The 12,749-nt window shown below is 27.3% G+C and overlaps 2 protein-coding genes across 4 annotated transcripts; one reads left to right on the top strand and one right to left on the bottom strand.

The window, feature by feature from the left end:
- The first annotated feature begins 843 nt into the window (after window positions 1–843).
- Window positions 844–5,239, top strand: LOC124500387 (uncharacterized). 3 transcript variants are annotated; one of them, XM_075729848.1, is made up of 9 exons: window positions 844–1,042; window positions 1,183–1,370; window positions 1,719–1,827; window positions 1,904–2,395; window positions 2,496–2,592; window positions 2,807–2,961; window positions 3,303–4,188; window positions 4,286–4,396; window positions 4,522–5,239. In XM_075729848.1, the coding sequence occupies exons 3-9, from the start codon at window positions 1,814–1,816 to the stop codon at window positions 4,960–4,962; spliced, it is 2,196 nt and encodes a 731-aa protein (XP_075585963.1). In that variant the 5' UTR covers window positions 844–1,042; window positions 1,183–1,370; window positions 1,719–1,813; the 3' UTR covers window positions 4,963–5,239. The 3 variants fall into 3 exon arrangements, with proteins under 3 accessions (XP_075585963.1, XP_075585962.1, XP_075585964.1); XM_075729847.1 differs by having other exon boundaries at window positions 844–1,046; XM_075729849.1 differs by having other exon boundaries at window positions 999–1,042; window positions 1,121–1,370.
- Window positions 5,240–5,535: 296 nt separating this feature from the next.
- Window positions 5,536–9,595, bottom strand: LOC124491197 (neprilysin-2). The gene is made up of 14 exons (XM_047053825.2): window positions 9,121–9,595; window positions 8,884–9,045; window positions 8,713–8,808; window positions 8,409–8,644; window positions 7,823–8,280; window positions 7,365–7,749; window positions 7,156–7,292; window positions 7,012–7,073; window positions 6,878–6,929; window positions 6,735–6,802; window positions 6,519–6,643; window positions 6,366–6,431; window positions 6,020–6,115; window positions 5,536–5,919 (listed from the first exon to the last, which is right to left on the bottom strand). The coding sequence occupies exons 1-14, from the start codon at window positions 9,347–9,349 to the stop codon at window positions 5,743–5,745; spliced, it is 2,349 nt and encodes a 782-aa protein (XP_046909781.2). The 5' UTR covers window positions 9,350–9,595; the 3' UTR covers window positions 5,536–5,742.
- Window positions 9,596–12,749: the final 3,154 nt, after the last annotated feature.

Genomic DNA, 12,749 nt, shown 5'->3' with positions numbered 1-12,749 from the left:
TTTAACGCCAAACTTAATGATGCCTAAATATTGAAAGTTCTTCTCCAAGAAACTAATGGCTTATCCACTATTTTGCAACCTGGTGATATTTTTTATTGGATCTTGGATTCAGAGATTTTGTGCGATTGATTCTTATCATACACATTTTAATACATGAACAATAAAATCCTTCAATACATTGCCTAGGAAAAATGGTTATTTTTAAAAATAAAACAAAAAAACATTTTGTTCTTACCATTCTGGAGAAATTATCATTTTTGATTATGATTTTTTCTTGTTTTGTTTTGTTTTAGTTTGAAAAAAAAACATCAACAACAATAACAATTAATTGTTATTAATAAAACGCCTGACCGGTTACAGGTATGTGCGTGTGGGTGTATGTTCTGTTATTGTTGTTATTGATATTTGATTCGTCAGCATTTTTTTTTTTCATTCGGATATTATTTATTTGAATTTGCCAAGTCAAATACGAAAAACAGAAAACAAAACAGAGAATAAAAATAGAAATTTTTGTAAATGAAAAACGGTGAAAAATTGTCACGTTTTTTTTGGTAGCTAATTATCAAATTTCCAGAATGATTAATTCACGTAATTCACGTAATAATTTGATGAATGGTAAAATGAAGAATCGATTGCCATTGCCTATCGAGATAATCGATTCTATCGTTTCAAACAAAATTTGTACACTAATCACATTCGAAAATTGATTTTTTAAGTAAATTGACACGTTTGTCGAAATAAACTTTAGAAAATAAAATTTAAATTAAAAATTTCACAAAACATTGCTTTTTCTTTGTTTTTTACACTTTTTTTTGGTTCCAATTTCGTTTGTTTCGGTTGAATGGGAAGTACAAATTTTTCTAATGAATATTTTCATTGAATTTTATGATCATTGTCACTAAATGATCGTAAATATCGATTTTCAATCAACCATTATTGATGATACATTTGTTTGGATAAGGAACAAACATTTCATAAAAATTCTGGCTGAATAAGAAAATAAAAATGCATTTTTTTTTTTGTTTTCATACAATGTCAATAAGTAAGTAAGTAAATGATGTCAGCCCGTTCATTTGTTTAATAATAATTGTCTCTTTTTTTCTGATAATTTAAAACAAAGATTCCTATTACATTTTTGATGATGATTCTGATTTTTGTGTATGTTTGTCTGTTTTCGTTTAGAATTTAGATTCATTTACCCGGAAAAACATTAATGAATGTTCCAAAAAGAAAAAAAAATGTTCTTATGTGTTTGTATTTGTGTGTTCCAAGAATCATTATCAAATAATCAAGAAAAGAATTGCACCACCATCGACAACAATACAAAATGTACTTCATTGTTAGCCAAAAAAAACAGTAAAAGGTTCAAAGTAAGTTTATTTGTTTGCTTTGAATTGAATATTATCGTATTATTGTAGTATTTTTTTCCTTTTTCGTTTCTTTTCTTCACTTGATTCGGTTTGAATTATGAAAATGGTAGTCTTGGAAACCACACACACGCACAAGATGATAGATTTTCTTTTTTTTTTCATTCCATTTCATTTAATATCATCATCACCATTAAATATCTTTCTTCTTACGATGATGATGATGATGATTGAGCTCTTAGGAATCTTGAGAATTCGTTTTTGAACATACACACACACATGAAATTTGCAAAATGATGATAATGATTTTTTTCTTGCTCTTCTGTGATTTTTTCTTGAATTTTTTTTTAGCCTGGAATTTGCAAATCCACATTTGTTGTCATTGATGTTGATGATGATGAAATAACGGTGAAATTTGGCCTGATCTATTCAAATTGTTTATTGGCATGTTAGACATATCGTATGTGATTGTTTGTTTAAATAAATATTCAACAATAATAACAACAGTGATATTTTTTTTTGGTGTCGACATTTAGAATGACGTTTACATTATCATATAATCAAAATGAATCATCATCATCATCATCATCAGCAACATCTTCAACGAAAAATCGAAAGAATTTCGATGCAATTATAAAAATTATGATGACGACAAAAAAATCTTCGATAATTAATTCAAAAAATAATCGCGGAAAAATAATGGAAGAAAAATCACAAGGATTGCAAAAAATTCTGAAATTTAATCAAAATCTATTCGGTGATCGAACACCAAGAAATTCTCAAGCAGTAATAATGGCTGATAATGACAATAATAATAGAATAAATATTAGTGATTCAACTCGTATTACCTATTTGATTATACATCATGTATTACGTTTACTTGTATTGATTCTTTGTATTATCGGTTGTATGGTACAGATTATATCGATTGTTAACATTTTTTTTGGCTATCCAGCTATTGTTTTTGTTAATATACATCAAATGGATAGGCTTACATTGCCTGGTATTACTATTTGTAATAACAATAGGTTTGATTTGATTCATTTATTTATTTTACTGTTTCATAATTAACATTTGAAATTAATTGATTTTCCACAAATCCATCATGATTTTCTTTCATTCATATAGAGTTATGAGATCAAAATTGAATGCATATGATGCAAAATTTGCTTACAAATGGAATGTATTAATGAATCGTACGACAAATAATCATCAATTTAAATTGGTAAGTATTATAATAATAATTGTAGGTGGTATTAGTAATTTTCTGGGAAAAAATTGATGAACATTCATTTTTCCAAAGATGATATGTGTCACGCACACACACACACATGCACGCATGCATAGAACATCAAAAAAAAAAAAAAAAAACTTTTAATTTTATTCATTATCAGATTGATGTGATTATTTTTTTTTTCTTACGCTTATTTTCCGCCCAGTATCAACAACGATTAATCGATAATCTAATACGTTCAATGTTGACAAATCTAACCGTTTCTGAATTCATGTCATTTGGTAATACGGCTGATGATTTTTTAGATGTTGATTTTTTTCGCTGTGCATCGGATAAAAATCATCCGGATAAAAAATGTATGTAAGTATATTATTATTTTGTCGTAGAAATTATTATCATCATACTTGGAATATGCACGACACAAACAGATATTTTATTTCCCAATTTTACTTAAAGAGTGAGAGAGAAAAAATGTTTCCGAATCGGATATTGATGATGATTCTTGTTTTTTTTTTGTTTTTATATTCCGATTCATTCTTCAATCAAGATTGAAAGTTGTACTGTTTTTTTTCCACTTTTGTTTTTGCAAATCAATTATTGATTATATTGATTTTGAATATGTTTTCTCTTTTTTTTCATTTATTGTTTTTTTTTATTTTCTGTGAATATACATCCACCAACAAAAAAAAAAAAATATGAAGATATCTCTCGAATCTATTTACAACGGCACAAGAACATGGAAATTGTTTCACATTGTTTCATAAATCCAATTCAACAATGTTAGAAACAATTTCAATCGAATCCGGTCTATCCGAATCAGCTGTGGTTCGTGGTCTGAATAATGAATCAGTAGATATTGAAATGTCGATGAAACCATTTGCACCGAATGAAATTCTAAGATTTCGTGTGAATTTCGAAGAAGATGAATATACAACATTGAATGAACCGATATCTGGCCGTTTTATTATACATGATAATAGTCAAATTGCTGTCATACGAGAGAAATCGTATCGAATAAAACCGGGAAAATATTATATATTTTATATAAGTAAATATACTGATCGATTATTACCCGCACCATATGTAACCGATTGTCGTGATTATGATGTTTATAATAATAACAATAATAGCAATAATAATAATAATGCTGATGGCCATAAAATGATGACCAATTCTAACAATAACAATATTAGTAACGATTCTTTACAAATGTTACAAAATCAACAATCAATGGAAAAAACGGAAGAATCTAATAATCTATTATTTCGTGCACCAGCATCGAAAGCAAATTGTGTAATTGGCTGTATGGCACGTAAAACGATTGAAACATGTAATTGTTGGCCACCGGAATTACCGTTTTTATTTAATGCACAATTGAATGCAAGTGAAAATCAATTAAAATGGTGTGATTGGCGTGAAAAACCACCGATTAAAAAATGGCAAGATAAATCATCGAATCAAACATGGTTTCAATATTGTTTCAATAAACATGAAGATGAATGTAATAGCCATTGTAAATCCGATTGTCGTATTGATCGTTATCGTATAATTAGCGAAGAAATTGAATGGCCATCAAAGGAAAGAATTGTATGTTGCAATAAATTTTTGTCGGAATTTTTTTTTCTCTTTCATTTTTATGATTCTGTTTTGATGTTTGAATTTTTCCTTTGTGTTCACATACAAGGAACATACCGATGATAATGATCTTCGACGTCTTAAATCCTGTTGTGCTGTCATTTCTATACGATATTGGAGCGCTGAACAGAAAATTAATCAATACAAGCCACGTTTTGAAGTTCGTAATAATTGAATTGGAAAGAAATTGTGAAATTCAAAAAGTTTTTTTTGGCAAAAGAATTTCCGAATTTTTTTTAAAAATGAACTTTATTCTTTTTCTCTGTTTTATTTTATATATTGTAGATTGCCGAATTTACATCAAATATTGGTGGTCTATTATCAATGTGGCTTGGTTTTTCACTATTTGGCTTCTATAATTTAAATGAAAAATTTTTCGTTCGTCTTTGGCGTCATTGTATGGGTACAAAACAACAACAAAATACAACAACAAGAAATGATGATAATGATGATGATGAAAGAAATTTAAATTTGAATAAAAATCAACGACAATCATATCATCATAAAAGATCGTATCAATTTTCTGATGAAACTATAAAATCATCGAAAATTATACGAAAATCAGATTCAAATGGTAATAGTGATGAAAAAGAAGAAGTGATTGAAGAGACGAAAAAATCAACAATCCGTCGTATACCATTATCAAAACGGCGAATATTTCAAAATGTTGTTTATAAAAATAACAAAAATAGTGATAGCGATAATCCAACCGAAAACACAACATAACAATCGTGATGTTTTTCGAAAAGTATTTAAAAGCAAAAAATAAAACGAGAAAAAAAAATCGATTCTATGCAATAGAGTTTACATAGTATCAGGGCATGCATGCAAAAATAACAACAATAACAAGCAAATAAACAATCAATAGATTCCGATTCTTTATTCCATGGGGAAAATCTTTGGATTTTTTTTCATGAGTATATATTGGAAAATTTCTTCATAACCAAAAAAAAAAAATTTCGTCATGTTTTTTCCACCGAAATACGATTGATAGATTTTTTTTTTGCTTCTATTTCTCGAGAGATTTTGATTAAACTTTTCTTTCTTATTCATGATAACGATGATAATTTTGTTTTTTTTTTTTTTTTTTTGATTTGTTTCGCTGTGTAGTTAAAAACAGCCTGTTTTTAACAACACAACAAAATCAATCAACCAATCAAGTCAAACATAATAATCAATGCAAACAATTCTTATTGGTTTCCGTTTTTGTTCATTTTCACTAATTCTAATATTACTCAATGACTATGATATATTAATCTCTTGTCTTTTTTTTTGGAGAATAAAAAATAATGATGATCATTTTTATTGTCGTTGTCGTTAGTATTTTAATAGAAATATAATGGTAATGATGAAAATAATAGATAATAATTAATACACAAGAGAAAAAATGAAAAAAAAATCAAAAGTATACGGTGGTTGATTTGTCAACATTGTTGTATGCCCACACCCGCACAACTCATCGTTGTCATTGTTTTTTTTTAATTGTATAATTTTGGGTAAAAATATTCACCATAAAACACATTTCCTTTCCGGATTCATTGTTGTATTCGACGAACAATTAAATGTATGTGCAAATTGTTCAAAATTTGCCAATGATCCTTGTACACGAACCGATGGTGGACTATGTACACTAGTATTGATTAGATTGATAGCTGCATTCTGGTCCATATTCGTACACCACATCTATGTGCATATTTTTGATTTTGTTTGTAAAGCAATGGAAACAGAAAAAAAATATTAATTCAAATTGTTACTGTGATACTTGATATTCATTGTTACTTACATGTGCAAATGAAATGAAAAATAATTGATCCTGTGTATATTTAGACATGGCACCAGGTAAACGTAAATTATTTTCATGTTTAAATGTTTTAAATGCCTGTATTTTAATGGTGGTGGTAGTAGTAGTATTAGTAGTAGAGAGAGAAAAAAAAAGAAAAAACACAAAATTATTACTGAAATTCTTAAAATAGATTTCTTTCTTTCTATTTTTCTTAGAAAAACATGACAAATCTTTTTCATTCTCTCGAATAACAAAATAATGATCAGAAATTCAACTAGATTAGTTTTTTGCTTTCGTTCTATAATTTTTTTTTGCTTTACAAGAATATTTTAAGGTTTCAACTTACACGATACGCTTCACGTAATCCACCATTGTCAGCAATATTTTCGGCCAATGTTTGAACACCATTTACCTAGTGATTTTTTTTTTGAAAAGAAATTTCAAGAATAAAAAGAATTTTTTTGGATTTCAAATTTCGCATTATTTCCCAATACCATACCTTTGCAGAATTGATTGAAAAATTGGAATATTGATCAACAAAACAATCGGCTTTTTCGGCAAATAATTTTCTTGTGTTATTCGTCCACCAATTTCTCAGTTCACCATGTTCATCATATAGTTGACCTATTTTTTTGGAAACGAAAATCATGTTTGTTATTGTCATTTTTTTTGCAAATTATTAAAAACCAAAAATTCAAATAATAAGAATAATTACCGCTATTATCGAATGCATGTGTCATTTCATGACCCAATATCATACCGATCGAACCGAATGTTATTGCACTGAAATCAAATTTATATTTACAGATTATGATGATGATATAATAAAATGATATATGACAAAAAAAATTTATTTACTCAGGTAAATCGGCAAGATAAATACCATCCTGTATGATACCTGCGGGTAGATCTTATGAAACGAAACAAAAAAAAAATTAAAATTCAATGGTTAACAAAAGAATTGAATCGGAATGAATTAATCAATCACTTACAGACACCATTTGTAGTGAAATAATAGAATGCATTCACGTCAATTATCTGTCTTCTTGGCCAACTAATAGATTTGATTGGATTCAAAACAAAAAAAAATTGTTGAAACAAAAAACATTTAGTTGCTCATTAATGATTATTCATACCTCAACATGGCTGGATGATCCGATGAATTGGGTATGGTTATGATTTCATTATTAAGCAATTCATGTGATAAATATTGCCGTTTACGGCTTACATTAATCACTGATTGAATGTAATTTGTTGAATTGATACCTTCATACTATTTGCCACATAGGGGGATTACAAATTAATTTGTTTTTTTTCTCGAGTAAAACAAACAAACATTACTTACCATAAATAGATATTTTTCCATAATAAATGTATCGTTATTATACCAATCAGGATAGCCAATGTTCATTGCCATTGAATCCAATTTTTTTACCGCCTCATCAATCGTACTAGCATCCATCCATTCACTTTCTTTAAGTAATTGTCGAAATGAATCTCGTAACATTTGTGCCATTGATCGAATATTTTCACGTATATTTTGATCAAAATAAAGATCAATATATAATTTACCCAATAATTCTGGCATATAATTTGATGTTTCCATATAGCAAATGTTTGGCAATACTTCTATTGCATCTAATTTCGATACTAATAATTCAACCATTTTGATTGTTGTATGGCGACTTAACTGAAAAGCCATATTTGCAGCCAAATAATTAGCTAATACTCTATGGTGGATTTTTTTCAAAATTTTGTTTTTTAGTTTTACTAATACTACTACTACTTATGATTGTAACTTACCGATCTGGTGTTTCAAGTAATAATGGACTTAATCGTTTTAGATATTCAATATCAGGTACGAATAACAATTCATCATCGGTAAAATTACGACCAAATATACCTTCCAATATGGATGATATATCGAAATCAATATTCGCTTTTATTGTCGATATATTGATCAAGTGTTTTTCATAATGATTCTGATAATATGACATTGAATGTCTTGGACTAGCACTATCTTGTAGTTTAAATTGTAAATCAATCAATGCTCCGATATCGGCCAATAATTCATCATCATTCAATTGATTGTCGCTTTCATTACTATTTGGTCGATTTTGTCGTAATTCTTTCAACATTTTCATATATAATTGTTTACTTTGATCAAGTGGATCATCACCATCAACATTTTTTATCGATGACGATGATTCAGATTTCATCAGATTAATTATATTTTCTGATGTTTTATATGGTGGTCCAAGCTATTATGAATAAGAATAATCAAGATTGATGAAAAAAAAACAGAATTATTATTTCCATTATTCTCACAAATTCAATCAATATAACAAAAATCAAAAAAAAAAAAAAAAAAAAAGATCTATCGGCTTACTTTGATAATGATTTTACTTGTATTGCGAAAATCAATGATTGGTTCGATACCAATCAAATATTCTTGATCTAATTGTGCCAATATTATATATGCGTGTTCCCATCTATATCGATTAGAATGGAATTGATTCTGTTGTTGTTGTTGTTGTTTCCAATGATGGCCATCTAACATTGGCCAACCACCTATTTCAGTGATAATCTGATAGATTGGACCATAACCATTCTTATTGCGTTGTTCTATAGAACAAAAAAATAGATAAATTTCAAATTTATAAATTTTGAATTTGAATACAGATGCAACAAACTTGTATCAATACATCCATGATAGAATTCATATAATTTGTCATAGATAATTGTTAGATTTGAATTTGGTTTCACTGTTGTTTTACTTTCAAGATGTTCTATAATTTTATAAAAAAAAAATCAAATCATCAATCAATCAATTTTATTTCTGCTGTCATTCTAAATACACATACTTTTCAGATGATTCTGTATGGATAATGCAAATAGCTGAAATTGATCCCAAAGATCACGATATTTTGGTATTGGATGTTCCAATATCCAACGGCCACAAGCAAATTGATAAAAATTATCACATGGATCCACTTCTGGATCGATTGATGATAGAAATTTTTCGCCTAATCACAAACAAAAAATTCAAATTAAATGTTAAAACAAAACCAACGAAACAGCTGGTGATGATAAAAACTTACTGAAACTCATACATTCATTTGTTAGACAAATTGTTGATGAATCATTATTATTATCATTCGTTAATAATGATTCATCAACAATTTCTGTTTTGATATCAACTGGTACACTGATTGCAGTAGAAATAGTCAATGATAAAATAATTGTATAAACAATCGAATATTTGTTCATAATAATGTTTTCGAATAATTGTAATTTCATTTTGTTGCTGATATTGTTGGTGTTTGTCATTTTTTTTGTCAATTTTGTTGCCACTGTTGTGGTTGATGATAATAATGATGACAATGTTGAATCGTTTAATCAAATAGTTAAGCTCTTTATTGATTTCGTAGTTGTCGTTGTCGTTGTCGTTGATGTTGTCGTTGTTGTTCAACACATTTGTTCAATAATTAACGATGGATTTCATTTCGGTAATTTCTCTTTGATTTTTTTTTAATAATAATAGTAAAATGGTGGTCGGTCATGTTATTGATGGGTGTTTTGCCTTTATTCGCTACTGTAAAACAAGACTATGTTTGCTGATTGATTGATAATCATTTTGATAAGATAATAAGATTGATTGGAAATTGAAATCTATTCAATTTTCCTGCAAGTATTGTAAAAACAACAACAACAACAACAACAAAAATCAATTATGGTTAAATTTAAGGTAAAAGTAAAAAAGAAAAATTGATTGTTTAATGATAAATTTTTTTTTACTGATCGAAAAAAATATACACGATCATTATTTATCGATAATGTATGTGTCTTACCTAATAATGATTGTAAATTAATCATTAATCCAATTAAGACATTTTTGTTTATGAAGTGGATAGTTCTCAGAGCATTTGGTACGATTTTCTCATCATCATCATCGTTTTGTAATTTTTATTTTATTTTATTTTTATTTTTTGACTTCCAATCTATCGATTTTTCATTTCGATTATCTTGATCATTGTTTTCCTATTGAATTGAGCCTTGAATTCAATTTAGGTTTTTCTATAGAAAAGGAAAAAGATTTGCATGATAAAAAAAATGGAAATCTTTTTTTTCGCCCAGAATAAAATGAAAGAAATTTTCTTTTCCATTTTCCCAACCGGGAAATTTAAATGAATTTTCGATCAAACATACCAACAAACAAAACAAAAAATGAAATTTAGGATCAAAAAGTGTCGATAAAAAAGATTTTTCATTATTTTTTATTCCTTTTCGTATATCAAAAATTTTTTTTTGTGTTAATAAAAAAAATGAGAAAGTTCAAAAAAAATTCATTCGACCATTAAATTGACTATACTACACTGCTATTGCTGCTGCTGTTACTAAATACACAGCCTTAAACTTGATATGATGATGATGACGATGATGATTCAAGTGTGTGTGTGTGTGTGTGTATATTCCGACGACAAAACGCTGATTGGCGCCATTGATAATGACAATCGGCCATGTTGTTGTTGATGATTACCATTATAACAACAACAACAACATTGATTCTCATTAAAAAAAAAATATGGATCGATAGATTTAATTTTTTCGCATCAACATCAATTTCGTTGTTAGTGCACCGAAAAACTAGAGCTAGAAAAAAAACTCATATGGTTTTTTTTATCACTTGATATATATATATATCGATCATTATATTACGTCAATCGATCTATCTGTCTTTTTTTTTCATCAAATTTCGGAATTTTTTTTCTTTTTTTTTTTGGTTATAATGATGACACATCAACAAAATTTGAATAATAAAAAAGATATTACTGTTGTTGACAATATTATTATTACTTCAAGACATTATTTAGTTTTTTTTTTGTTGGATACACAGAAAAATTCGGTAAAGAGACCTTAAGCTTCGAAAAAAAAAATGTATTTCACATTCATCAAGTATTCATATATATATATATAGGTTTTATTTTGTTATTGTCTTCATAAGAGATTTTTTTATTATTATTTTGTTCACACAAATGATGAAAGAGAGAGAGAGAGAGAAAAAAAATGTGACCCAAAGGTACACTCAAAATGTGTAATGTGTGAATTTTTTTTTTAATATCATTTTGTATATGTTCTCATCATTATTATCATCATGTTGTTGTTATTGTTGTTGTTGTTACGAGATTGTTATTGCTGTCATAATGTTCAATTTGAGATCCGTAAATTTTTTTTTCCTATTGCTTTTGAAATCCGGATACATTACGGATATTTGTTTTTTTTATATTATAGAATTTGACAATTTTGTTGCAATCTTTTCTTTGTTTCTCTTCTCCGTCTGTCTAAATCGCTTTCCTGTTTGTCATTGTAAATTATTTTTATTTTTTGATTTTTTCATTTATTTTTAGCAATATTTTTTCTTTTTTTTTTGTTTGCTTTTTTGTATCTATTGCAATCCAATTGAATAGGGTAAAATAGTCGTCGAAATTGGAATTTAAATCTGTATATATAATATTCACAATGTTCGAGACAATAATCATAGTGTGACCATTTTTTTCAACAAACAAAGAGAACAAAAAAAAATTAATTTCATTTTCGAATGAATGTGAATTTGAATTTAATTTTAGATATGAAGTTGTTGAATGGAAATGTTTTTTTTTGGATACAATGTTGTTGTGATCGTTTTTATTCTCTCATACACAGGTTCAAAGTGTGATTATTCTTTTTTCTTTTTTTTATTTTTTTTTTATTTTTCAAATAAAGTGAGTGTAAAATAAAGATATATATATGTTTATTTGTTTCTCTTTCCCTTCATCTCTCTATTTCTTTGAAGATAAATTGTTATTAATTTTTCAAAGTTTTATCTTTTCTCTTTTTTTTCACTCTCACTCTCTTCCTCTTTGTCTATGAGCCATAAATACTGAAATTCTTGTTATTTGGTTCATTTCTGGAACACATTATAATGATGGTAATAATATTTTTCCCATTTTTTTTCTCTCTCTTTTTCCTTTCAATTGGCTAGTAGAATTTTGTTTTTTTAATCTCAATTCGTATGAAATGGAATCATTCAATAGCAACAACAACAACAACAACAACAACAGTAAAGAATTTTATTCATCCATATTATTATGGTGGTGGCAATGGTTGTCGTTATATGAATTTGATTATAATATTTTCTTTATTCATTCAATATATATGTTAACAAGAATTTTTTTAGCATTTTTATGCATAAATGGTATTATGTGGACATTATTTCTATTGAAATCATTATTTTTCAGACCAATTTCCATTTTGGATCATATGATGTTGATAAATACTAAAACTAATAATAATAATATGGAAACATCTTCAATCGTTGGCAAAATGGAAAATTTCTTGGCAAATAAATACACTAAACTATATGGATATATTACTTGGTTAAATAATGATGCTCATAATAAAAATAATAATGACGAAATTTTAGAAAGAATGATGACTAACGAATCAAATTTACAAACTACAACGATATTTATTCGCGATAACAACAACAACCAGAATAATGATGATGATGATTGCAATCAAATGATGGCAATAGAAATGCAAATGTTAAATATTCAAAGACAATTATTTCGTTCAACATTAGGATATTTGCAAAGTATAATTTATCAGGTTAAATATCTGGAACAAAATCAATGTGAAATTGATTCAATTAGTCAAGATGAAAATGAATTCGAAAGTACATCATCATCAT

Source organism: Dermatophagoides farinae, chromosome 4 (assembly GCF_024713945.1).
Source record: "Dermatophagoides farinae isolate YC_2012a chromosome 4, ASM2471394v1, whole genome shotgun sequence".
In the NCBI taxonomy this organism is placed as follows: domain Eukaryota; kingdom Metazoa; phylum Arthropoda; class Arachnida; order Sarcoptiformes; family Pyroglyphidae; genus Dermatophagoides; species Dermatophagoides farinae.
Note: the sequence above shows the minus strand (reverse complement) of the source record. Positions and strands in the feature narration are given on the sequence as shown.